This window comes from Talaromyces rugulosus, chromosome III, assembly GCF_013368755.1.
Source record: "Talaromyces rugulosus chromosome III, complete sequence".
NCBI classification, from domain to species: Eukaryota; Fungi; Ascomycota; class Eurotiomycetes; order Eurotiales; family Trichocomaceae; genus Talaromyces; species Talaromyces rugulosus.
This window is the reverse complement of record NC_049563.1, coordinates 5,501,883-5,527,530: the sequence shown is the minus strand read 5'-3', so window position 1 is coordinate 5,527,530 and position 25,648 is coordinate 5,501,883. Positions and strand designations below refer to the sequence as shown.

General features: G+C 46.0%; 13 protein-coding genes and 2 non-coding genes across 15 annotated transcripts; 9 read left to right on the top strand and 6 right to left on the bottom strand.

Moving 5' to 3' along the window:
- Positions 1–639: 639 nt before the first annotated feature.
- TRUGW13939_06696 (uncharacterized protein) lies at positions 640–2,608 on the bottom strand (the record flags this gene model as incomplete). Its single annotated transcript, XM_035489845.1, has 3 exons — positions 640–814; positions 874–2,048; positions 2,108–2,608. 3 exons carry the CDS (start codon positions 2,606–2,608, stop codon positions 640–642), a joined length of 1,851 nt encoding a protein of 616 aa, XP_035345738.1.
- Positions 2,609–4,466: 1,858 nt separating this feature from the next.
- TRUGW13939_06695 (uncharacterized protein) lies at positions 4,467–5,442 on the top strand (the record flags this gene model as incomplete). The annotated part of the gene is made up of 3 exons (XM_035489844.1): positions 4,467–4,520; positions 4,580–5,291; positions 5,354–5,442. 3 exons carry the CDS (start codon positions 4,467–4,469, stop codon positions 5,440–5,442), a joined length of 855 nt encoding a protein of 284 aa, XP_035345737.1.
- Positions 5,443–6,082: 640 nt separating this feature from the next.
- Positions 6,083–8,591, bottom strand: TRUGW13939_06694 (uncharacterized protein; the record flags this gene model as incomplete). Its single annotated transcript, XM_035489843.1, has 3 exons — positions 6,083–7,706; positions 7,778–8,448; positions 8,520–8,591. 3 exons carry the CDS (start codon positions 8,589–8,591, stop codon positions 6,083–6,085), a joined length of 2,367 nt encoding a protein of 788 aa, XP_035345736.1.
- A 753-nt stretch (positions 8,592–9,344) lies between these two features.
- On the bottom strand, positions 9,345–9,710 carry TRUGW13939_06693 (uncharacterized protein; the record flags this gene model as incomplete). Its single annotated transcript, XM_035489842.1, has 1 exon — positions 9,345–9,710. The coding sequence occupies one exon, from the start codon at positions 9,708–9,710 to the stop codon at positions 9,345–9,347; it is 366 nt and encodes a 121-aa protein (XP_035345735.1).
- A 472-nt stretch (positions 9,711–10,182) lies between these two features.
- TRUGW13939_06692 (uncharacterized protein) lies at positions 10,183–10,749 on the bottom strand (the record flags this gene model as incomplete). The annotated part of the gene is made up of 1 exon (XM_035489841.1): positions 10,183–10,749. The coding sequence occupies one exon, from the start codon at positions 10,747–10,749 to the stop codon at positions 10,183–10,185; it is 567 nt and encodes a 188-aa protein (XP_035345734.1).
- Positions 10,750–12,029: 1,280 nt separating this feature from the next.
- On the top strand, positions 12,030–12,995 carry TRUGW13939_06691 (uncharacterized protein; the record flags this gene model as incomplete). Its single annotated transcript, XM_035489840.1, has 1 exon — positions 12,030–12,995. The coding sequence occupies one exon, from the start codon at positions 12,030–12,032 to the stop codon at positions 12,993–12,995; it is 966 nt and encodes a 321-aa protein (XP_035345733.1).
- Positions 12,996–13,250: 255 nt separating this feature from the next.
- TRUGW13939_06690 lies at positions 13,251–13,342 on the bottom strand. Its single transcript has one exon. It is a non-coding gene; the product is annotated as a tRNA-Ser (tRNA).
- A 2,565-nt stretch (positions 13,343–15,907) lies between these two features.
- On the top strand, positions 15,908–16,825 carry TRUGW13939_06689 (uncharacterized protein; the record flags this gene model as incomplete). The annotated part of the gene is made up of 3 exons (XM_035489839.1): positions 15,908–16,045; positions 16,108–16,494; positions 16,649–16,825. 3 exons carry the CDS (start codon positions 15,908–15,910, stop codon positions 16,823–16,825), a joined length of 702 nt encoding a protein of 233 aa, XP_035345732.1.
- An 809-nt stretch (positions 16,826–17,634) lies between these two features.
- On the top strand, positions 17,635–17,725 carry TRUGW13939_06688. Its single transcript has one exon. It is a non-coding gene; the product is annotated as a tRNA-Ser (tRNA).
- An 832-nt stretch (positions 17,726–18,557) lies between these two features.
- TRUGW13939_06687 (uncharacterized protein) lies at positions 18,558–19,396 on the top strand (the record flags this gene model as incomplete). Its single annotated transcript, XM_035489838.1, has 2 exons — positions 18,558–18,963; positions 19,026–19,396. 2 exons carry the CDS (start codon positions 18,558–18,560, stop codon positions 19,394–19,396), a joined length of 777 nt encoding a protein of 258 aa, XP_035345731.1.
- Positions 19,397–19,439: 43 nt separating this feature from the next.
- Positions 19,440–19,706, top strand: TRUGW13939_06686 (uncharacterized protein; the record flags this gene model as incomplete). Its single annotated transcript, XM_035489837.1, has 1 exon — positions 19,440–19,706. One exon carries the CDS (start codon positions 19,440–19,442, stop codon positions 19,704–19,706), a length of 267 nt encoding a protein of 88 aa, XP_035345730.1.
- Positions 19,707–20,846: 1,140 nt separating this feature from the next.
- On the bottom strand, positions 20,847–21,230 carry TRUGW13939_06685 (uncharacterized protein; the record flags this gene model as incomplete). The annotated part of the gene is made up of 1 exon (XM_035489836.1): positions 20,847–21,230. The coding sequence occupies one exon, from the start codon at positions 21,228–21,230 to the stop codon at positions 20,847–20,849; it is 384 nt and encodes a 127-aa protein (XP_035345729.1).
- Positions 21,231–22,183: 953 nt separating this feature from the next.
- TRUGW13939_06684 (uncharacterized protein) lies at positions 22,184–22,726 on the top strand (the record flags this gene model as incomplete). The annotated part of the gene is made up of 1 exon (XM_035489835.1): positions 22,184–22,726. One exon carries the CDS (start codon positions 22,184–22,186, stop codon positions 22,724–22,726), a length of 543 nt encoding a protein of 180 aa, XP_035345728.1.
- Positions 22,727–23,323: 597 nt separating this feature from the next.
- TRUGW13939_06683 (uncharacterized protein) lies at positions 23,324–23,839 on the top strand (the record flags this gene model as incomplete). Its single annotated transcript, XM_035489834.1, has 2 exons — positions 23,324–23,398; positions 23,468–23,839. 2 exons carry the CDS (start codon positions 23,324–23,326, stop codon positions 23,837–23,839), a joined length of 447 nt encoding a protein of 148 aa, XP_035345727.1.
- A 526-nt stretch (positions 23,840–24,365) lies between these two features.
- On the top strand, positions 24,366–25,604 carry TRUGW13939_06682 (uncharacterized protein; the record flags this gene model as incomplete). Its single annotated transcript, XM_035489833.1, has 5 exons — positions 24,366–24,835; positions 24,902–25,013; positions 25,064–25,154; positions 25,215–25,299; positions 25,370–25,604. 5 exons carry the CDS (start codon positions 24,366–24,368, stop codon positions 25,602–25,604), a joined length of 993 nt encoding a protein of 330 aa, XP_035345726.1.
- Positions 25,605–25,648: the final 44 nt, after the last annotated feature.

Sequence of the window (25,648 nt, the reverse complement as noted above, 5' to 3'; positions counted from 1 at the left end):
GAACCAAAAAGGAAAGAAAAAAACAGACACACATCTCATCTCACTCCCTACATCGTTTTTTTTTTCCGGAAAGATAAGAGACTGTTGTGTTCAAATTGCAAACGCGCGTCACGCCGCCGGTATGTGTGAGTTCCATATATTATCCCCTAACCCATTTTCGCCCTCGGTGCAGATTGGTTTTCATCAATAATACGTCACAATCGATTGGATCGATTTAATCCTCCGTCAATTCCATCCGTACACCAAACATGTCAAGTGAAACGACACAATAAAAGAAAGTGAAAAAAACCCCCTCCGTAAACAAGAAAAGAGGTGAATTCGGGACTAAAAAGGAAAAAACCAGAAAACAATGTCAAGGAAGAACAGCCGCGACACACGTTGACGAGGATGTCGTGGTGGGAACCAAATCCCCGCGTAGTTGCTGCGAAAGGGAGTCCGTTTGCTCGCTCAAAATCGGCTGGTCACTTGACAAAGTGTTTTCTTCGCCATCGTTCTCCACTGAAAATGCAATGTCTAGAACGAAGGTAGAAAAAAATAGAAAAAGATAAAAGAGTAAGTGAAGGCAAGTGCAGCCATAAAGCGTCAGATATGCAGGGTTTTTGATCAGAAAAACTTCATTATTGAACAACCAACTCATAACTATAACTCGATCGGAAGTTCTTCGGTACCAACGCGTCCCATGATGTCTTCGACATCTCTCTTATTCACGACCACCCCTCCCTCGGAGCAGCGAGCCTTGGTGCGAAGTTCCGTGCACAATGAGTCGACGTCAATCTCGCCATTGCGAAATTTCTCCATGGATTGCAATCGATCCCTGCGGAAATATAGTTAGCGGTGAATTCAACTAAAAATTTGAGAATAGACATGGCTAACCATATGCCAGTACAAGTCATCATCTGGGACTTGTCCTCGCCAGGAACGACTTCGTCCTCCTCGTCTTGCTTCTTGTCGATTTGAGCAATAAGGTCGGTCTTGGGAGCACCGGCATTGGTTGCGTTCGGAGTCGACACATCGTTGTTCATGTTGCCGAAAGGACTGTCCAAGTCGGGCAATGGGAAGGCGTCATTGAAAAAGGCGCCAAAGTCCTGAGACAAAATCGCATCTTGTGGCTCGCGGTAGTCTTGGAATAACAGAGGGTCAAAGTTGCCTCCGCCGCTCTGCTGAACTAGCCAGTCGAACGACAGAGACTCATCTGCGGCTGTTGGTCGTAATTGGCCTAACGATTGTGAATTGTTATTTGTCTTGCCCCGGACTGCCGGCACTGGGTTTTTGATATTGCCGCATGCCATGCCGAGCTGTTCGCAGAAGGATTTCTCACCATCTATAGAGCCGTTATTCGCACCAGAACAATTTTCACACCCAGCCTCATTCGCCTTGGTGACATTGGGCGAGTTGAGACTTGGTTCTGGGGATGTTCCCATTGACGACACCGGGCCATGCTGCGAGTCTGACGAAGCACTCGGCGAATCTGTGTTGGATGCAGACGAGCTATTGCTAGATGCCTGCTTGTAGGCAGCAGAGTCGCGCGCGTAACCATTAAACGACCCGTTGGCGTTCTTGGAATTTTGCGGGCGTTGTTGAGTATTACCACTGGGTGAGCCCCGGCTTGGAGCGCCTTTAAGTCCAGTGGATGGCGAGGCAGCAGATGTTGAAGGACTACTTGGCTTGTTCTGGTTGTTCTGGTTGTCCTTGTTGTCGTTTTTGAAAATGTGACTTCCGGGCAAGTCGCCAAATTTCGGAAAGTCGAAGAAAAACTCACTGTTGCTCAGGCCAGACAAATTACGGCCGATGTTGTTGGTGCTAGTTTGGTTTTGGAAAGTACTCAAAGTCGACAGGCCATTTCCACCGCTGACCCACGACAGACGCTTCCGATATTCTTTTAGTTCGACTTGCAATCTCTCTACCTGAGATTTGAGAATGTGATTTTCGTGGTTGGTTGTCTCGGAGGCTTTCTCAAGCTCCTCGACCTTGGTTTCTAGATCCTTGAGATGTTTTTCCTTGCGCTCGCGGAAAGCACGTTGTGCTGCACGATTTTGTGCCTTTCGTTTCTGCATTGCAGGTTAGTTCCGGTGTTACTGGGCAGACTGTGGCAGGAAGAGATGCATACAGTAGTGGGCTCTGATGTTAGTGGCTTTCTGCCAGGCTTCTTCGAAGCCTTGTCTTTGTCGTCACTTCCGCGCCGCTTCTTGCCGTTATCAAAATCGGCGTCACTTTCTCCAATAGACTTGCGCTTGTCACCTAACTCGTGGCTATCCCAGCCCGGGAGATCTCCAATGAGGTCATCAGATCCTTGCGGATCAAAGTCAACATCAGGATCGAAATCCAGAAAGGGACTTTCATCAGGATTAAATCCCAAGTGACCCGAGCCAGGGCCATCGTTTAGCAGTGGCGACTCAAAGTAACTTGAGCGAGAAGGGTCAAATCCATTCTCCTGTGACGGGCTGGTCTCGTTAGATGACGAACGATTGTTCTGGAGACCAGGTGTGCTCTCCTGGCTCCCGTCTTGCTTCTTAGACGGGTTGTTGGCGTTGAGAGCAGCCATCAACAGGTTCTGCTGCTCTGGAGAGAGAAAGAGATTTTGAGAATACATAGAACCGAAGTCGGCCATGTTGATTGAGTTAATGGATTGGAAGAAGGATAAGAGTAGCGAGAAAGGTTCAGTATGGGGTGTTGGGTCCTCTGGGAGGCCGGGCTTCCCGCCCGTTCGTGTCCACGCGAGAAATTGGGCTCCTTAGCAGGAGGTGAGTGGTGACTGTATGGCAGCAGCCAAAGGACTGGGTTGAATTCACAAGGGTGAAAAGAAGGTCAGTATTGAGAAAGCTGTGGCACACGCTTGTCAGTATATCTAACCCATTCAAGCAAGGCTCAGACTGATGGCAAACGAATATAAGGTGAATGGTCCATAGACGGGGCAGGATTAGGAGCAGAGATAAAAGTAGAAATGAGTGGCTAGAAAGCCAGGAGCAGATTTGAGAATGGGGGAGGTGAGGGTGTCCGCCGGATGTCGTCACAAAAATAAATGTTTCATATGCTTACCGGTTGGGAAGTAATGAGCAAACTCCCGCTTGAGGAGATAGTGATGGGGCGAATCTTGGAAGACAGATGCGTGTTAATGGCTAAAAATGATCGATTTGCTTGCGAGCGCAGGTTTTCAGGATGCGAATTGAAAAGCGGTGGGAAACTTTGGCGGGCGGGGTGATGGGCCGGGACACGGGCGATGGGGGCGCGAGAACAGATAGGCCGGCACAGGAACTGGGGATCGGAGCGTTGCTTCCAATTTGTGCTTGCTCTGCACGACAGGTTTTCGGTGACGAAAGCAGGACAAGGCAGGGCTGGGCAGGGCAGAGAGAGAGGGAGAGAGAGAAGAAACGAACAAGTTGCAGGGTGTTAACAGGTTGTATCAGGGAGGCGAATATGAAGCGGGCGCAGAGAGGGCAAAGAAGACTCGGAAGGCGGCTGGGCCGGCCGGGCCTAAAGCGGCGGCACCAGGCGGGCCCACTTTGGCGCGTTATCGCGGGATCGGCCAATAGCCGGCGGTTGCTGCGCCCCCGTGGAAAGTCGCCGCCCTAAGCGTGATCGACTGGGCGCTGCTTAGAAATCCAACATGGCGTTATTTTCGCTTCGAGCGTCTTCTGTGACTTTATATAAGTTCCCTCTCCTCCTCCTGATGTATATGCTACCATTCTTCTATATCGGCAGCGCTGTGTGGTGAAAAACCATCGGCTCCACCAGCCAACGAACAATGCTTCCAGTATCTTCCATTCACATTGCTCGTGCGAGTTAGTCCGAGGAGTCCGAGCAGCCCTTGCTAGCAGCCTAGTACTACGACATAGCGACTGGCAAGTAGTACTAAGAAGTGAGTCATCCAGGCTGCCAGCCGCAATCCAACTACTGCCGAGGCTATGCCGCTTCTGGCTAGCCGCCCATCCTCTCGGACTTAAAACCTAACGGCCGAATTCGTCTTGTTCCCAGGATTTTGCTCTGTTGCAGCATGTTGCAGACTATTTTGGCCTCTTCGGGCAGTACTTACTATTACTAGTCCGTATGCAGTGCCGAGGTGTGTTCTCCTTCAATGGCTTAAGTGGAGACGTATGCATACTACGGCGACTGGGATTATTATCCTCGTGCAGAGAAAATGACGTCTTGAGCATAATAATAATAAGTAATAACTTATGTAAGAAACACTTGATGACTGCGGGGACGACCCGGCCCGCTGGGTTTGCTCGATTTGCCTGTTTTGCTTTGTTTGCCCTGTTTGCCCTCCCCGTAGTCACGTGGTTTCTCGCCGCGGCTCAACCGCCAGTCTTTCACAGACCTCAACGAGACACCAGAACTCCCCGCATTCAAGATAGACATTCCTGACCCACGTCGTCATCCTTGCCGGTGCCCAAAAAGAAAAGACCAGAAGAGGAATAAAGTTCTGTCGTTTGCCCCGCCTTTCAATCCTTCCTTTAATCACCCTCACAATGGCTTCCGATGTGGCCGCCCTTGAGACCGAAGTGGAAGAATTCAAGCTACAGGTTGGCCCATCACTCCTTACATGCCGTCGTTTCCACGCTAATCTCCCCCATCTGCCCAGCTCGAAACGGTGCAATCGAGCTTGCAGGTAGACCCCGATAACGCGGAGCTTCAAAGCCTAAAGGCTGAATTAGAAGAATTCATCAACTTGACCGAAGCCTCCATCGCCGAACTCAAACCCCCCGCGTCGCCAGGATCCTCGTCCAAAGAGAAATGGTCCAAAGAGAACCACCCTGCATATCAAGCCGGGTACCGCAAGCCCGCCGCAGATGCCGACGAACAGGCTCCCTCGTTTTCTGTCAACGATAACGTCCTCGCCCGCTGGGTCGGTGATGGCGCCTTCTATCCCGCACGAATCACCTCCATTACCGGCTCATCCAGTAAACCAGTCTATATTGTCTCCTTCAAGTCCTATAATACAACCGAGACGGTGACGGCGAGAGATATCAGGCCCATTTCAAGTAGTGCTGATTCGCGTAAACGCAAAGCTGATGCTGCCCCAGGCATATCATCCCAGGCCGACCAGCCTAGTACCGGCGTCATCTCAGCCGCCGCTGATATCAACCCTGCGCTTGCCGACCAGGCTCGCAAGGAGCCGAGCAAAGTGGGCGACGGGCCTGCTCGGCCTGCCAAGCTACCACGCAAAGTCAAGGCCAACAAGGAACTCGAGGCTGGCAAGTCCAAGTGGCAGGATTTCTCCAGCAAGTCCAAGTTTGGAAAAACAAGCAAAAAGGAAAGCATGTTCCGCACTCCAGAGGGGGTTAACGCAAGAGGTACGCACGGTCATTCCCTTGTCTGGTCATTCGGTCTGAAATAATTTTCTAACATATCTTAGTTGGCTTCACCGGATCCGGTCAAGCCATGCGCAAAGATCCGACACGTAGTCGACACATCTACCAACAGCAAGATGACGAGGGATACTGAGACTTGTTTTACGATTTGATGCAATGGAAATCTGAGCGTTCTGCTATTGACTTGACCTGGGGTTTTATATTTGCAACCCACCGCTTTCTTTGATTGTCTTGTGTCTGATCTCTTGGCTAACTATGGTGTTGTTGGCGCAGGCGATCATATAATTCATGCATGTACGCATGCTTCAAAATTAGATATTCATGAATTGGTATTTTCTATCATCCTTGTACTTTTTTCTTTTCTTTTCTTTTTTTGGTCTCCGAACTTGAAAGACTTGTTCTAATCGTTTATTTAAGAGGTTCTGTTGTCCTTGATATTTCGTTGTGGTAAGTTCTGTTGCGCAACGTAGATTCCTTCCGTCCAGTAATATTGGCACCCCAACCCTGGAATTTGGATACATAATGTGAACACACAATGTCCAACTGGCCGTTTTGATGTGCTTACCAGAGCACTCTCCCAGGTTGGTTTGGTAACCCTTCAAGATCAACCGGTGTTTGGGGACGCGTTCCAGATTGGTTATTTTACAGATTAAGCTCTACCAGTAATATAACCCTAACTGTATCAACAATGACAATCACTTTCTTTCTTCCATTTCAATGCTATGCGAAAACAAAACCAAATCTCAAAAAGGTACATCATGCCTGTCCACAAATCAACGGCCGTATTTCTGAGGAGCCTTGCGCATTCTTCCTCTAGCACTCACACCCACAGTCTCTAAAGCAGACACACCAGCAGAAGGACGTAAAGGAGCTGGCTTTTTGCGAAGGGCCCCTTTTCCCTTTCCAGAGTGCTTTTGCCTTTTGGCGGGTGCTCCCCTTTCGAGATCTTCGTTCTTGTGCTTGTCTTGTCGCTTTCTCTTGTTCGGGCTCTTGGTTGTGCTCTTCGTGGTCTTGCCTTTGTCTTCGGACTCCCTCTTGATCACTCCACGTCGCCGTGCCGGGGCCGAGTCATATCTCTCCGGCTGCCGTCGCTGGCGCACACTTCGACGGGGAGGCGGTGGTGGGCTTGTTTTAGGAGGAACAGCAGGTAGTTGTTCGAGAGCTTGCTCAGACCCGGTGGCGGCAGAGGTCATCTGCGGGTCCGGAGTGTCCGGTGTACCAGCAACTGAGATTTCCTCCTCTAGCCTTGAAACTTCTCGTAAATCGGGTGAAGGACTACTTGTGCCCTTGGCTTCTTGTTCCTTTTCAGTCGCGTGGGGTGGTGGTTCTTGGCTAGCCGGGGGACTGTTTGCAGGAATGTCTTGTGGTAGCTCCTGCGCGAATTCATGGAGTTGACGTGAAGGCGACAAAGAACCCTCGGAACCATGTATGTCGGAAATGGCAGTGTCCTTGGATGGGCTGTGAATCGGCTCGTCAGAAGTATTGTGGAGGGCGTGCGGAGGACTGGGAACAGTAGAGTCTTTGTTAGGAGAAACTAGAGGTTCTTCGATAGCAGGAGAAACATTGCTGGTCGATGTCGGCACTACCTCAGTTGCAGTCATTTCCATGGCAGGATAAACTGGGGCTTCTTCGATAGCAGGCGAAATATTGCTAGTCGATGTTGACACCACATCAATTGTAGTCGTTTCCCTGGCAGGAGAAACATTGCTGGTCGATGTTGGCACCGCATCAGTTGCAGTAGTTTCCCTGGCAGAAGAAACAGTAGGATAATGAACGTAGTCATCAGCAGAATCAGAGCTGTCTGAAGACTCGATATGTTTCTCAGGAACACTAAACGTGTTTGTCGATCTTCGCGGGGCAGCAGCAACGGGAACTTTTTTTGCAGCTGGTGCTAGATTTCCAGATTCATTTTCTTGGGACGATTTAGATGTGCTCAAAAAGTCCGAGAGACTGTAAGTGTTTGTTGATATTGACGTGGTAGCTGTAGATGCCTCTGTCTCAGTCGGCGCGGTCTTTTTCTCTTTAGCCTCTTGGGATGATTCAGACGTAGTCGAAAAGTCCGGGAGACTATAAGTATTTGTCGATCTTGACGGAGGAGCACCACCATCAGCAGCAGGGGCCTCTTCTTTTTCCACTGGCACCGGCTTTTTAGTTTCATCTTCTTGGGATGGTTCAGACGTGGTTGAAAAGTCCGGGAGACTGTAAGTGTTGGTTGATCTCGGTGGATTTTGCTCCGTGGGAACTTGAGGATCTTCCGCAATAATACCGGTTGCTTCTGATATGATTCTTCTAAGATCCCCTATTGCGGAGGGGCCGCGACGAAGAAATGAAAATATCGGCAGGTCTCCCACTTTACTCGTCCACGGCTGGGTCTGAGACTGGCGTGGCAAGTAAGGGCTGTATCGTCGTGTCAGAAGTTGCTACTACCTCTATCAAAACCAGGGGGGAGAAGAAACAAAGACTCTTACAATATCATACGCGGGTCTTCCCATGAACGAGGATCCTCTACAGGATCAGTGTTTCCAAGTCTGCGTAACAACTTGCCAAAGACTCCAGGGTATTCATCTTTCACGGCGGCCAGGCGAGCATCAAAGTTAGGAAAGTTCTCAGGAAACTCTCCCTCCACCCACCACCACCTGACGACCTCATCCATGATACTATCATTCTGAGCATGTTTTCCTGGGTAATGTTTTTCGAGCAGTTCCGCCGCTAGGAGGGTGCGGAAAAGAGTGAGAACAACCCGGGGCTCTCCTTGCATGCCAATAAAGTTATTGTTTCGCTCAAGTAGACGCACCTCCTGATGGGTATTGGGATCGTAGAAGCTCTCGTGAGCGGGGAACAGTGTAGTGAGGTGCTCGACATTGTGCAAAACGTCCAACATGTAGTCGATAGATTCCCGTCGTGTGGGGATCGAGAAGCGGGAAGTTTGGATTCCGTAAGAAGTTATTGGCAGCCTCTGTTCAGTACGTCGAAGAATCGACAATGCCTCGTTCCTGAATGCAGCGGCGAATTCTTGCAAGGAAACCATTTGGGGTATCAGTCTTGTCGTGTGGACGAATGTAATCGCGAAAAGGTACAGCTGGTAAAAAGCACCCAGTTTCCCGTTGAGCGCTGCTCCAACTTTGGGGCCGAAAGTTCTCTGTGATGTCAAATGTTAGAATTAAAATATCCAGTGAGGCTGATGGACAGATTCCATGCTGAGGCTCTCACGTTGTCGATCGTTTCTTCAGGTTGCAATAGCAATTCCAGCTGCTGGATGGCTTCGTTTGCGCTGGACGCCATTTCGTCCCGTCAACAGCTTTTGCCGTTCCGTTCAAAATGCTGTGAAAAGGTAAAAGGCAAGGTCGAGAAGATGGTGCTCTAGAGGGGAATATTTCCATGGGTGAAAATAAGTAGGAAGGAAGGAAGGTCCATGTTGACGATGGCTACAGGTAGATATAGGCGTTGACAATGGTGGGGCTATTGCTAGGCCTTCAGGGCGAATTGTGTCGGTTTCACTAATCAGCATGCAATTAAGGTAAGTTTGTTAATTACTATTGGTCTCCTTGTTGAAGAGTTATTGTTTCGGCTGTTTCAAGCTTGGATAACAAACGAACTGTCTCACAATAGGATAACCTAATCGTGATGCTTCAGATGTTGTGTCTTTGGACAAAATTAAAAGCAAATATACTCCTATATACAGCATTTTGAAAAAATAATGTATTCTACCTAACAAAAGGAATACCACCAAAAGGTGAAATGTTCAACGAGCACCAGAAGTACGTATGGCATACGCAGCAGTTCCGTCGATTTTCGAAATAAGAGGCGAAATCGTCTTGGATAGAATCTTGTTGAATATTTTCTGGGTGAAGGGAATCGTTCAGGTGTAAACAAATTGCTCCTCAGCACAGTAGTTGTAAAATAACCTTCATGTCGGCCGTAAGTTCGGCTTAGTATCAGAATATGACGAATAAAAAGTTCGCCCGGTTTTGAAGTAGATGTTTCTGCCCGACACTCTCTTCCGTGTAAACGGGTGCCGGCCGGTGAAACAATGGCTTAATCCACATCTCTTTCATTGCAGATGACAGGGTTGAGACGAGATGCTTTGGCCGGTACACTGATAGTGTGTTGCGGCTGCTTTCCTTCAAATACACGCTCCAACTGCAGCTCTCTCAAGATCCATCTGTAAATGACACCACGGTCATCATCCACAAAAGATACGGGCCTCCAGAAGACGGCATTCAAAATAGATCGTGTATATGGCTTGAAAACAGGGTATATTTCTGGGAAAGCTTTGAGAAAGTCTCTGACAGCATAGATACTGGGCAGATGTCTCAACACGTTGAGTTGGATGTCAACTGGCAAATCAAGGACGTGGTTCCGCTCGTGATTCATTTGACAGTGGCGGAGGGAGTCGTTCATTTTTCTCCTACCATCGTGACCGGCTTGTCGAGCTGTCTATCACCATGGAATAGTTGTCTGGTGGTGGTGGTTGAAAGTCTCGGCGGCAAACAGAACTGGTGGGCTTAGTGGCAGCTTCTGATTGGCCGGTGCTTTTGTATACATCGACGTTAGTAGTAAAAGCGTGCCTCCTGCAAGTTCAATGTTGCTGACTTATTTGAAGTTTAATTCTCGGTTTATTTCTACGTTATTCTCAATATATTTCTTTTTCAGGGTTCTAGGTTTTCTAGTCATATGTCTAGTTTGTATGTTGAAAGCTTGGGGTTTTTTTAAAAAAAGAAAAAGAAAAAGAAACAAAAAAAAAAAAAAACTCCATATTGGAACTTTTCTCAATTAATCAGATTCAGCCTATCTCCAGATCGAATTGAATTGATGTGAGCTTCAATGCCAGGTTGGTTTCCGCTCTTCAATTCTCAAGAAACACGTAGGCTTGCTACACAATAACCATCACTCCCAATTGCAAACTCTGCACCATGGCCAACATAGCTAATGCAGATATGACTATCTCATCTTTAAAATTTGCCTCGAAATTCTCGGTGATCTCCAACGTGCCCACTTCCGTAACACTGAACAACCTATTTCTGAACCGCGCCAAAACAGTCCCCTTCGCATCGTCCGTCAGCATATAATTGCCCGACAATGCTCCATCCGCTTTCCAGGTCAATATTGCTGACTCGAAAAATGGAGATGCAAATGTGTATTTTGTGGAGAAGATTTGATCCCGCGTGAAAGGAACATCCTCGTGCTCGTGGATTGACAGACGCACTTGAAGGGACGTGAGTTTGAATGTCGCCGTACAAACGCGGTTTGCCCATGGAAGATTGTTTTCTAAGAGGGTATCGTCTGTCGCTGACTGAGTGTTTTGAAGACGCCGCATCTCGACTTGTGGAGCATGACGGTCGACTTTCACCTTGTAGAGGGGCTCGAGAGTGTGGCAATCGACCAGATTGAGGGATTTGGAAGAATAGATTATATTTATTGTTTGGGCGGGCTTGGACATGATGATTCGCTTTATTTTGGTGGGTTCTCGAGCTTTCAATTCAATTCTGTTCAAATAAAATAAAATAAAAAAATAAAAATTTAGTATGGTGAGGAAACCGAGCTTGAGTTGAGGTCTCACGCCTATTTATCCTCAGCTATATAGGCATCACCTTTACGAGATTGATTATATCCATTGATTCACTACCGAGCATAGCCTCAGACATTTGATACTTGTACTTTAAAGAGAAATGCTCTGCGTCCTTCAAATTGAGACTTGTATAGCCCCCACGATTTTGATTGGCCGGGATGTGTTTGTTAGCGAACGAACCAATCAAAGCTCTATCTGGTCAAGTTTGGCGCCAACTGCGCATCAGCACCTCCCTTCCTCCTCTTTGATCATCTGCAACGATCGGTACAATAATGACGCCACGCAGGCATGCAAGATGCGAATATCTGTAATATGCCTCCCAAAAAAATGCTGCATCCTCACGAAAAGAAAAGGCCCCGCAAAGTCCGGACAAAAACCGGATGTCGAACATGTCGGTAAGATTGTAGTCCTAGCTACAATTGTACTAAATCGCAACGCTCATAGACTACAGAATCCGCCGGATAAAATGTGATGAAGCCAGACCATACTGTGAAAAGTGCTCTTCCACGGGCCGCATTTGCGATGGCTACGAGCTTCCTCCGTCTGCTGTTATTCAGGCAGCGAGAAAGAACCAGCATAAACGGCCCCTAATCCCTTCTCAAGAAGGAATCAATACTAGAATCGTACAGTTCCATCTATCCTCTCTAGAGTCGCAATTCTTCTCCTTCTTTAGAAGGCATACAACGAGAGAGATCTCTGGTTACTTCCACTCATCGCTATGGGACTGCCATATCCTGCAGCTAACTCATTATGAACCTGCTATTCTGCATGCTGCTGTCGCGGTTGGGGCAATGCATCGTGTGTCAAGAGGAAATTCACCAACTTTGCAGGCGCTAAATTCATACGGGGGACAGCCAAATCGCGGGCAATCTTTTGCGTTGGCGCAGTACGTGAAAGCACTGAAATGTTTACGAGGATTGCTAGATAATCAAAGGCACGACGATAATAGCAAGACAGTCGTTATTATTACCTTGGTGGCATGCTTGTTGTTCATGTGTCTCGAAATGCTGCAGGGAAATCGAGCGGGATCGCTACAGCATTTAAGAATAGGGTTGCGAGTTTTGACAGAGAGTTACAATACGACACCCAAAACAGGCGCTGGGGAAGAAATGACACGTTTATTTGTCAATTCAGGCCAACTCAACCCAACCATGCTTGACTCTCTAACAAGCATGTTCGGACGACTAGACTACGAAGCAACCATGTTTGATAAAACGGCACCTATACTCCAACTGCGGCCGTCTGAAGGAAGTGACGAAATACCCTGTAGATTTTCTAGTGTCGCCCACGCAAGACAGTATCTCGATCAGCTAGCTGCTGATGTCTTTCGCTTCCGAGCAGAGCTCTTGCAACGTGCTTCCTCGGTTTCCTCGTCTTCTCTGGATGTCAGCGAGGACAGAGACTGGGTAAGGGACTATGTCACCCAGAATATTGCCTCGCGTAGAATTGTTCACTGCGAAGAAGAGACCGTTCTGCTCGCAGAATTGTATCGTCTACAGAATAATCTCACACTGTGGTTATTTGCATTCCGCTCTTTCACGGCTTTCTCATCATCACTACAAGAAACGAGCATATGCCGAGTCCTCCAATTGCTCGAAATCCAACACTTTTATATTTTCTTCATCGCACAGACTTATTCCGACAGAACAGAGACCGCTTGCGACCGTTTCATGCCTCTGTTCAAACACATCATAGGATTGGCCGGATCTTTCGTGGATTGTGATACCCGGTCGACTAGCAGTGGCGACGATGGGACCAACGTAACCACATTCACTCTTGAGTCGGGGATCTCACCGTCACTGTTTCTCATCGGGCTCAAATGCCGCGATTCCAACCTCCGCTGCCATGCGCTTCGTTTGTTGAGTGAGAATTCATGCCAAGAGGGAATGTGGGAGGGAGCGTTGCTGGCGAAATTCATGAAGGAAGTTATCGATATAGAAGAAAGCTATGTGATTGAGAATGAAACACCCAAGGCAGAGGAGATCCCAGAGCATGCGAGACTAAGCGATGTTGCTGTGACGGGGTGCGATGATATGCCTGGGTGGGGGAGAGTTGTCGGCGGAGTACACGTGAACCCTCTCGGCATTGTGCTACACGAAAGGGCTTTTGTGATCTAAAAATGGGTTGGACTGTCCCAGTTCGCTCGGCGAAGAGTATATGTGAGGCATAAGTTAAGACATATACAGTCCCATTCTAATAAAAGCTGAACGTGTGTCCAAGTTTTCACCGCCTTCGGCTGCCAAGCCACTAAAGTTTAGTCAAACCCCGCCGACCTATCCGAGACACCCGTTCAGCTGTACCTCCATCTAAAAAAGTAGACCACATGGAACTTAGTCCATTTGCATACTGCATTCTGCAGTAATGCCAAAAAACGATGAGGGCAGGATTCGAACCTGCGCCCCCGAAGGGAATAGATGCCTAGAACGTTCTAGTCTACCGCATTAGACCACTCTGCCACCTCACCTTGTTGAATATCCTGCAGAAGAACTGGAAGAATACGATCAGATGAGAACATAAGATGAGATGATAAGACCAGACGAGACAAACTAAGAGTATGCAAAATTAAAAGTTAAGGCTATAATTCAATCAAGGCTCTAGGTTTTTACTTTCAACGTTTGATGTTGATGATCAATCAATTGATTAGTGTTGGTGGTGCACCTCGGGTGGTATTTCATCGAATAGATATATAAGAGTATTTCGGAAAGTTACATATTCCGACTCTTCAAATGTTGTTGAAAAAATCATTTCTACCTTTCCACCAGATTATTCCAGTTTTCAGTTTTCAACTTTCCACCGACGTCATTTGACTCAGCTGTTACATAGTATATATATGTAATGAAATCAAATCAAATCGCTGTATGATGCCTGGATTGTAATTTTTTAGTATGCGTGCGCCTTTTTGGTCCGGTTGGTTGCCAACATAGAATAAAACATGTTCTAGCATAAACAATACCGGTTTTTGAGGGAACGGGGATACCATTCAGCAACGTTAGCAACGTTGGGTAGCTTGGTAACGGTCATATAACCCAAAAAATTGATGATATCAATATATTGCCAATTTATTAACCAGATTGGTGTTTTAATATATAACATAAAACAACAATATATCTAATTTCGATACATTACTATTCTTTGTAATTATTACTGTGACGGCTGAGGCCATCCCCAAGGGTAGGAGCTGACTCGGAGCCTGGTAGGAGCCTCAGGCAGGAAGGGTAACAAGCCTAACCCGCAGTGCCAGATCTGGGAGTAGCCTCACCCCGGAGCTACAAAGGGTCAAGCCTGTTACATAATCCCACAAGATAAAACCTCCCCGCCAGTCCTGAAAGATAGATTGCTTCCCCATGCTTGTTGTCTTAGAGAACCGTACCCTTAGATAGAAATCAAACGTCTTCGCACGTCACATTACCACATTCCTGTTACATATCAAAATCCTGATACATCAACTGATATCAAAATTTGCAACCATTCTACAGCCATATAATTTATATGGAGAACCAATTTTTTTAAATTACATGTAATATATGTAGACCCACAAAACAAACAAGGCGCGTCAACGCGTTTACCCTAAAGAGATTGGCCCTTGTGTGACGTGCCTTTTCCAAAGATGTTGATTCCTAGCTAGGGGTGCGGTTCTCTAAGACAACAAGCATGGGGGAGGAATTTAGCTACCAGGGCCCGCAGGAAGGTTTTGCCTTGTGTCGTTAGGTAACCAGCTTGACCCCTTATGGTCCCGGGGTGAGGCTATTCCCAGATCTTGCACCGCGGGTTAGGGTTGATGCCCTTCCTGCCTGAGGCCTCTTTCTGCCTGAGGCTCCCACCCGGCTCCGAGGCAGCACCCTTGGGGATAGCCTCAGCCTCAGCCCTAGCCGTCACAATTTACAACATATCAAGAAATATAGACGTATCGATATTCTGTAATAAATTAGATTTCTTCAACTTGCAAATGGTTTACAACTTATAGATAGTTTGCAACTTACAAGCGGTTTGTAACTATTCACATTTTATAACGTTACTGTAATGTTACTATATTGCCAATGCATCGCAGAAAGCCACTACACTCATAAAATTATCGACGCAGTGACTTTGGTAACGGTAAGGTATGTGTGTTTTTGCAACGAAGAATGAATGGTATCCGCGTTCCCCGGTATTGAAAGAAAAATCAAAGACCAAGAAAAGAAAAAAGACAAAGCTAGATTAGGCTTATTCGATGTAAAGTAAAAAACGATCGTGTTACTGACGGTGTTCCAGGTCAAGGGAAGATGAAACATTCAAAACAATTCATTACCTTGTTCAATATCCTGGTGACGGTCAAAAAAAGGCTAATTTGATATGACAAACAAAAATTAACAGAAGATATGGAAATCTATGAAAGCAGTGACTAGCATGTTGATAAGAGTCAAACCTCTATCTATTCAAAGAGCCGATTAAGGTAATTTATAATATATGAATTTTATTATTCAACGAGATATTCATTTTCTTTGTAGCCTCACGATAGTTCTTAGTAAGGCACAAAATACCAATTTTTCCTCCCTTGGCAGGTTTTCGGCATGTCATAATCTCGCTCCTTGTAATGAAGACAAAGGGTAACCGAGAGCGGTGCCAGGATGGGGATAACTTCAAGCGGGATTGGAAGGGGAATAGCTTCGCGCACAAAGCCAAACAATTTATTGCGCAATAAACCTGCAAGATTTTCTTTTTCTTCTTCTTCCTTTCCCATATTTAATTTTCTCGTTCCAGGGTACTCCTAGGTTAGGATTAGACTCGTCGTGACAACCACTATGTCACAATATGGAGACGACACTATTGCAAGCGCAAATAGTCTTCAAATCCTGAGAATACGACATTATATAACGAGGGAAAAACCAAAAGCAATCGCAGTATCCAAGATACATTTATGTGTCGATTTTGATACGGTTTCATTGCAGAATGTGCCCTTGAAATCTGCTGCGCATTATCCGCACATCCCTCCAAAAGGCTTATGATTATGGTTGGATTATGACTCAATGAAGAGAGCCAAATTAATTCAATGCCTCCAAATTCAAAAGGACGACCTACCCAGCTAACCTCGATTAAAAATCCAGCAACAATCAATAAGACTTATCTGGTCTTGTCCCTGATGACGTTCCAACGGATTACTCTGATTCCAAACCGAGACATTTTCAAGGTTTGAATTATGATCCGTTTAATATTGATGAATTATTACTGAAATATTATTTTTGGCACTAGCTACACCCATGGTCTCATCCTGTCCCTTTCATTGGGTTTGAACGCGGGCGATCCTCAAGAGAGAGAAACCGTAAAGCAATCAGAAGTTTGAGAGATGCATACGATTTTGTTGGCCGACAGATAACGGAACCACATCCTGGTCACCCCCCTCCTCCAGCTGAACAGAACTTATCCAAGGACTCTGAGCGACTGGTGGCTATTCAAACAGAACAGAGGGGTAAGATGACAATAGGGGCTATCAATGAATGGCTATACCACCATGGACCGGACTACGACGATCGACGGGCCGGAGAGTTTTTTGAACCGACAAAATTTGAACAAAACAGGGACAAGCTGGAAAAATGTGTGGCACTGGTCTGCGAACAGATTAGTATGGCCAATGACCAAGTAAGTCTGTGTAATAAGACACGGTTGACTTTTTCATGTACTTACCTTTATCCTTTGAGTAGCTTGAGTCTGCCTCGCCCGTGAGAATTGCCCCCAGTATCATTCTCCGACACCTGGAGTCTCTCAACACTGGGCTATTAATCTACAATTCTAGTGTGGAAAACAAATCTTGTTACCATTATCATTGCAATTAACGGGGGCGGTAGCCAAGGAGTATGTCACTCCCACACTTTACCTCGAAAGATGGACATACGACCACAGAGGGGCCGCAAGTAAAGCCGGCGGCCACGACAAGCGGAACAAGACTAATTTGGTCATCAAAGCTTTTTAAGACAAAAGCATCCCCATTTTTGACAAGTTTCAGCATAGCCCTGTACTCCATATCGCGGACGTGGTGGCATATATCACACTCTAAAAGGTATCTCAATACTGAAACAGTAATGGGGATTTTTTTCAAAAGTCTAGTTGATCGGAATCAATCTTCGTGTAATTTTGATGTGAATGGAGAAAGATTAGATTGGCTAATATAAAAGTGAATAATAATATGAATCGATTGAAGAGAACTGGTATTGGTAAATCGAAGTACGGATGCCGCTGCTATGCTGGGAACTTCTTCTGCCGTCATGTATCTTATCGATGGGGATTTCCTGTATAGTAAGTCTTTAATAGAATAATAGTAGTTCCTATCTACTGTATCCGAAATTAACCTAAATGCCCTGATAGTGGGACTGATATTAGTTCAAAGGGGTGCCTAATAATATCTACTACGTGCTGTTAGTATGAACGTACAATCACACCATCTCTCAGGAACTCTCCTCAAAATCATAAAATCTTTTTGTCAGTAGGGTGGCTCCAGGGAGCTAAATGTATGGTATAACAGAACAGATTTCCGGGTCTATGTGTCGTGAGGACGAGAGGAGAGAAAATCAACGAATCTGCGTTCGACGCTGGGCGATGTTAGTACTGTAAGTTTGGATATATGAAGTAAGTTTGGCATACATATTTAGAACTGTGCGTGCGTCCTACGTATAGCCCTACTCCACAATAAGAGCATGTTCATATTGGTGTGCGTCTTGCATCCTCAGGAAATGCAGATGTGGTCTTGCCTAATAATGTCAATTTTTTGGGATGACAAATATCGGCAAAGTGGCAGAGTTGGTTATCGCGTATGACTAGAATACCACTATATCATATTCCTTCGGGAGCGCATGTTCGAATCATGTCTTTGTCGTCTTATTTTTTGTTTTTTTCCCTTCCAAATTTATTTTACCAATTTTTTTGCACTAGGGGAAAAAATCGACATAAGATTTTAGGTGGAACGAGGCCCTGGCCCGATTACAGGTCGGCTTGGTCCAAAATGGCCATACGTAATAAGCTTACTACGTGTGTAGGAGATGCGAGAAGATGTCTCAGCAAAACAACTGGAGCCTATTAGCATGCAAGACGGAACTATCAAGGCCGCTGAGACAAAAACAGGTCGACTATATCCATCCATAATGTTTCACTTGATGTACCTGGCGAAATTTCTCACTCTTATCACCTTTCGTGTTATCCAATCACGGATAATAATAGCACAGAAAAAAAGAAGGCATATAAATTTATTGATTGAATGGAAGAGGAAACCGATGAAGAGATCGCAACTCGGCCTAATCGATACGTCTATGATGCCGAGCATACAGAGCTTAACGCGACAACGTCCGGAAGGAATAGATGGCTGATTGCCGTATACACTTGAAATTAGTGCTGCACAATCGATTGGCCCGCTCGCTAACTAATTTTTTAGTGCATGAAAAACCAACATTAGACTTTCTTAAATTTGGTAAATTCGATTTTCATTGGCCTGATCGCTAAGCAAAACAATAGCCCGATTGGTCTGCATTAAACATTGAACGTGTAGAGTGCTACTTTTACTGCTTTCATAGCTGGATGACAGGTCCTATCGCTCAACTTGCATCCATGATAATCTACTCATATTGAATACTTCTCAGAAACCGATTAGGTTAAGTTTGATCTAGAAGAGGCATCTTGTTGTTATTTTCCAAAACAAACCAATCCATACAACCATGGCTACTGCGAACCTTCCGTCTTCTCTGAAAGAAAGCCTGGAAGCAACTAAAGTGGAATATGCCCAGCTAGGTTCCTCCGGCCTACGTGTCTCTGTTCCAATTCTTGGGTGCATGTCGTTTGGGTCAAAAGAATGGCATCCATGGATGTTGGAAGAAGAGGAATCACTAGAAATCCTAAAGACAGCCTACGCCCGTGGTATCAATACTTGGGATACAGCTAATATGTATTCCAACGGCATCTCCGAAGAGATATTGGGCAAGGCTATCAAGAAATTCAACATTCCTCGCCATAAACTCGTCCTCATGACGAAATGCTGCATCTATGTCGGCGAGGATCCTGAGGTCGTCGGGCCTACTCATGCCGAACACCTGGCTCGGAGCAAGGACTATGTCAACCAAGGTGGTGAGTTTTCCTACTCCAATATGGTTTTATTATAAAATTTTGACAAAGTAAATTTCCAATAGGGCTCTCGCGCACCGCCATCTTCAACGCAGTAGATGCCTCTCTTTCTCGGCTGGGGACGTCCTACATTGACCTCTTCCAAATTCACCGCTACGACCCATCCACACCACCTGAAGAGACAATGAAGGCGCTTCATGACCTTGTGCAAGTTGGAAAAGTACGTTACATCGGAGCAAGCTCGATGTGGGCCACTGAGTTTGCGAATCTGCAATTTGTAGCAGAGCGTAACGGCTGGACCAAGTTTGGGACCAAGTTTGTGTCAATGCAGAATTACTACAATTTGTGTTATCGCGAGGAAGAACGTGAGATGAACCGGTTTTGCAAAGCCACAGGCGTGGGAATCATTCCATGGTCTCCGCTGTTTGGCGGCTAGCTGGCGCGGCCGCTGGATGAAAAAGATCTCGGAACGATCGAAGATGCCTACTCCGTTCGGCTCCAGCGTCACTCCAGCAGACGAGGAGATCATCAAGAGAGTTGGTGAGGTGGCACAGAAGAAAGGCTGGAAAATGGCTCAAGTGAGTCTGATCTGGCTACGGAGCAAGGGTGCCATCCCAATCACGGGCGTGAATAGTGTTGGCAGGGTAGAAGAAGCAGTCACCCTACGCGATAAGGTGTTGACCGAGGATGATTTAGCTTATCTAGAAGAGCCTTACATGCCTAAGCCGGTTGTAGGACATTTCTAAGAGATTATGCAGTTAGTAGTAGCTAGGCTTGACCTTACGTAGTTGGAAAAACGACCTAATGGACAGCATTCTTAGGTTGTAAAAATTATAACTGCATGTTTGGGCATTTAATAATGGTGACCAAGAAACAGTGAATAAAATCTCATACCCGAGTTTTATCGCCTTAAGAGCCCGCCTATAACCGGCCGCGGAGTACTGAGGCGGAAAAACGTGGACATGATCTCATTTAGTGCAACGCTACTTGTCCAGGGGGTTGAATTCAACCCTTGATCAGTTGCTAATATCCTCTGGCCAGCTTGTATATGCTGCTGCGCATTTTGTACGCGGCCCTGGAGCTCGTCGCAGAGGGCGAGTAGTATACATGCGATCAGAATTGTGACAGGGTCTGAACTCTGGTCGAGACATAGTAACTTGAGAGCTCTGCCGTAATGAGCAAGAAAGGCGATATTGTTGCCATGTAGAGCCGAAGAATATGGGAGAACCTGTAGATTCGAGGCCGCAATCACCAAATGTTTGATGCTTTCGTTGATGTTGGAGGCCTGCAGCACAACCATGTTCCAGAAGCCTGCTGTGCCATACCCCGAAAGCAATCGGCGCATACAACCCACTGAATAAGTGGAACGACCTTCTTGACCGCTCAGCGCATCCGAGGGCCTAGAGCAGGCTAGAGTTATTGGGCTCGCAAAAACCACCAATGAACCTGGCTGGCCGGGTTTGGGCATGGGGACAGGATAATCATCACAGTTGCGCCCTGTGGAGGTGCAACGCCTGCAGAAAGGTTTCTGCTCATCGCATTTTACGCGGCGGACCCTAAATAAGTCTCAGCTCTGTAAAACCAAAGGCGAACTTGTCTAACCTGCAGGTAATGCAGCCAGTCGTACTCCGCTTGTGCCTTGTTGGTTTCCGGGTACCCTCTGTTGTAGTCGAAGTCATGCTTTGATGTCAGAAAGAGAACAAGTCTTGTGAAACCCGCGCAATATCCTTAAAAGGCTGATTAATACTTTTTTGACAGACTACTTACCTTCTTCAGCTAAATAACTAGTTCCCGCGTATTTCCGACCGCCCATCTTGTTGATTCTAGAGCGAAGAACTGAAAGGGTATTGAATTACTATATAAAAAAAAGGAATAATGAACACAAATCAAGCCTGGTCAATCTTCTCCACCTCGCAAGCGGTGCCATACGCGCATACCTGCGTCATGGCACCCATGTCAGCAATGTCGAATCTAATTGCCACGAGTGCATTTCCGCCTCTCGACATGCACTCTCCGACTAATCTTTCTGCGGCGTCATTTCGCGCGTTGTACAGCATTTTTGTAAAGATGCGAATCTCGCCGCCGGCCATCGAGCGCATTACGCCACCCAGGCCGGCGCCCAAGTTGCGCGATCGCACGGTGAGTCCGTAAACTGTGCCTAGGACTTTTTTGACCTTGTAGCCCGGGATGTCGTTCATGGTGCTGGTGATTACACCGTGGGTGTCGGTGAAGCAGGAGAACATCTCATCTTCAGACTGGCCTTTGGGCATTTTGTCTGTTTGTCTTTGTCTTTTTCTTTTTCGCTTCGAAGCTTTGTTGAATACTGGACAATAATTGCCTGTAATCGCTGTTAGATCGATCCTTGCTGTTTGGGAGAAGGATAGCAATTCTCCAACCTGTCAACTGTGTGGATAAATAGGAACTAACAAGCAATTGGACTTTAATGGTGGTTGAAAATGGTCTTTGAATAGGGCTTAACAGGCTTAATTTATAGTATTTTGAAAAGTTACGACCAAATGTAGTGATACTCGTATTGAGCGATTTTTTCCGTAAACGGAAAAAAATGAGGAATACGAGCTCAGCCGCCCAGTGACGTAGCTCAGCTGCTGAACCTTTTACCACCTGACCAAAAAATGGTCATATATAGGCTGATACCAGCTGTTTGACCAATTTAGATACGGTAAATATTAAGTGCTAATAAATAATGAATACGGATGGTTTCTTTTTGCGGTGTAGTAGATCTTTGCTTGGGTTAAATTAGCTAGCATTTGACGCCAATCTATAGTTTAATCCGAGGGTTAAAAAAAGGTGGGTCCATTTTATTATTATTTTGTTCGACTTTGTACTTTTCTACACTTGGAAATTAGTAAAGTGTTTATCAATTTTATGCAAACGACTGGTTAAAGCATGCTATGTAATAATAATCATTTCTAGGTCGGAACTAAGGGCGAATATGTATGTATGACCCTTGCGCATGTAGATGGACGCTTCATCTGCCTAACGCAAACGTAATACAAATTCTAAGATTTAATTTATTTTCTCGGCATCTCTCGGTCCTCGGAAGAAAGGAAACTAGACAGATAAAGTACCCAGTACTGTCGCTATCCGAAACTCTGTTTAGACTTGTTTTGCACGTGGAATTTGGTGTTTGTGTCCCTATAGAAACCGCCACTTTCCCCCCCACAAGCGAAATCGCATCCAACTAAACAAACGCAAAACAATAATGTCGCCCATTGCAGAACCGGATTTGGCCCAAGCCGTGCCATTGCCACAGCCAGGCAAGGCCCAATCTCCACCAACCCATCCTGGCCTGATACACGTGTATCGCAGCGATAAGGCCTTTTGCTCAGGGGCTATCTCTCTCGTTTCGCTCCCTCCCGGCTCCCTGTTCGCACGCATCGAGAGCGATGTCATCACAACTGTCCCTGCACGGCGTTACACGACCGTCCAACGTGATCGCACTACACACATTGAGCTTAATTCCGACCTTGTGTACTGCAATCACTCCTGTAACCCCACCGTTGTGTTTGACATGGGCAAAATGGAGGTGCGTGTGGTGGACGACAAACCGTTGAAGAGCGGTGATCCGGTGACATTTTTCTATCCCTCGACAGAATGGGAAATGGACCAACCGTTTGACTGTACTTGTGGCAGCCCAAAATGTCAGAAGAAAATCGCGGGAGCAAAACACATGGAGAGGAGCGTCTTGGACGAATACTGGTTAAATGAGCATGTGGTGGATCTGTTGAAGCAGGATGGCCGATGATGAGCCCCTCATTGCTTTGTCACAACTATGAGCGCCTTTGATGGTTGAGATAGGGAAAAAAATCAGACAATTTACAAAATTCGGTAGAACTTTGCAACGAGAAAAAATGGGTGGCTCTAAGTGTCATACCACATTCCAGATAAAGTAAATTGGTCACCATTATCCTTAATTGGAAATGTAGGCTGCATGTCAAGAAATTTCATGGTATGAAAGCCTTTGTTTCACGCCGATCTTATCATCAACTGTTATGTATTTCTTCTCATATTCCGTGATATTATTTTTTGTTGAGGGAAAATGGGTACTACCTCAAAAACTTCGATAGTTTACATTCCGACCTATTGCCATAGTAAGGGCATATCATGCAGATCTTCTTGCGATCCCCGCATTCCACTATGAATCCTACTAAATAGACTTTTTCTCCTTATGTTTGAAGCAACAAGCTACTCTTATGTTCCTGGGGTGACATCGACAAACAATGGACCGAATTTGCGACTATATAATAGACCCTGCTCACTCGAACTCAAGGAAACAGGTACTCCTTTTTATTTTTTTGTTTATTCTTATTAACATTGAATCTTCAGCTTCAACCTGCTAAAAATGCATTTCAACTTCTTCCCTTCTCTTTTCATTGCCCTTCTCGGATTGCTGATGTCAGTTGACGCTCTTCCTAGGGTACGTGTTAATTCTATCCATAACTTGATGTTGACTCTTGCCTAACGAGTATCTTTAATGCTTGAACAGCCATTGAATATGCAGGGAACACCCTCACTAACCCCATCCACTTCCCCATCCCTATCCCCTTCCCTCTCCCCTTCCCTCTCCTCTTCCCCATCCCCTTCCCCATCCCCTTCTCTCTCCCCTTCCGAGACCCCCCTCCCATCAACTGCACGCCCCTTCACATCTTCTACTACATCATCCCCCTCATCTTCACTAGTACTTTCCTCTACCACCACAGCATCGCCCACTTTGAAGCACAAGCCCTTCATCGCCGGCTCATCTACTTCGACTTCGACTTCCGCCACAGCCACCGCGCTGACCGCAGCCGACTTGAACCTGTTCTCGACAGTGACAGGGTTATTGGGAGGACTCGCTAGTTTGCTGGGTCTTGCTTAGCCATTTGGAATTTTGTTTGTGGGTTTGGACGTGGGCCTTTGGTTGTTGCTGTAAGGGCAGGCTGGAGGAAATAATTCAAAACGAGGTCCACTGGGAGTGATTCTGTGATTTTTGGAAAAAATGGGTCCAAATAAGTTTGTATTTTCACCAACGCATGTATTTAGATAATACCCCATATTTACTATACTTCTTTCCATAGACATTCGCCAACGTCTTTTTCTTTGGAATGTATCAGTGCTATATCAATGTCAGCACCGATTTACTCATCACTATAAACCGTTTCTTACCAGTGGCAAGATCTTGGCAGATAACGTGTCAGAAATTAGTGCAAGTTACTGTTATGCAGCATATGATATTGTTCCACGTCAAATTTACTCAGGCAACGGACTTTGCTTCCGAAAACTAGCATGACATCACTGCTACCGACAATTAATTTATTCAAGGCGTAGCCGTATACCATTGATTTATTTTTCTATTTTAATTCTATGTTTTATTCACTGGCAATACATTAACATAGAGGTTCAAAATGTCGCGCAATATCTGTATTACGTCTGCCGAAGGAAACACCGCCTTCAGTATCGCTAAACTTTTGCTTACCACGGAGCCTTTCAAAAAGGAAATCGGCCAGATAACAGGCCTGGCGCTCAATCCAAACACAGAGTATTGTCAACAGCTCCAAACTCTCGGAGCCAAGATTACCCAGCACAAACCAGGTCGCGTGCGCGACACGGTGAAAATACTCGAAAATACCAAGTCGGACACACTGATGCTCATCCCACCGGCTCATGCGAACAAAATAGACATCACAATGGAGTTAATCGAGGCTGCCAAGAGGGCAAATATTCAAAATGTTTGTTTCATGAGCGCGGCTGGGTGTGATTTGGCCGACCGGGATGCTCAGCCCAGGTTGAGAGAGTTTATTGATTTGGAGGCATTGTTTATGAAGCTGAAAGGGGATGAGGGTACCAAGATGGGACCTTCGTCTGTGATTATCCGGTAAAGTTTCTTTTTCTATTCAACCCTTGTTATACCGAATATTTCGAGTCAAAGCTGATGATGTAGACCCGGCTTCTATGCTGAAAATCTACTGCTTTACGCACCCCAAGCTCAAGAAGAAGGTCTTATCCCGATTCCAATAGGGCAAAACACCAAGTTTCCACCTGTTGCTCTTGGAGTAAGTTTTCATTTTGTGAAAATTTGAATATATCGGCCTGATAGCTCTAGGATGTCGCTCGACTAGCAGCTCATATTCTTACCGGAAAAGGAAAATACGGCTTCAGTAACGAGCACCGTGGACAGCTCCTGACAATGACCGGTGAGCTAGATTGCATAATTTATAATAAATTAATATGCAGGCTAATAAAATTTTTAACAGGACCTATGCTTCTGAATGGTGACGAACTTGCACAAATTGCTTCGCGAGTTCTGGGTGTGGAGATGAAATTTGACGACGTTTTAGAGTGAGCCCCAACTCTTCAAATCTGCGTAGCATTGAAAGGACACAATTTGACTTGACCGTGTTTTTTTTAGGAGGGAAGCTCGTCGTCTGCTTCGCTTTCGGATCGATAATGACCTGTCTGAGATGGAGTACCTGCTTGAATATTACTCGCTCGTGCGAGAGGGTAAAACTAATTACATTTCTACAATCGGTTTTCATGACGTGACAGGAACTCATCCCACTGAACCGCCTGATTTTTTCAAAACGTACAAGGACGAGTTCATGCCCAAAAAGGCTATTCAGAAGCTGGGGGCTGATGGGGTATAAATAGGCGTGCAGTAATTGTGCACGTATGAATGTTTGAATACAGA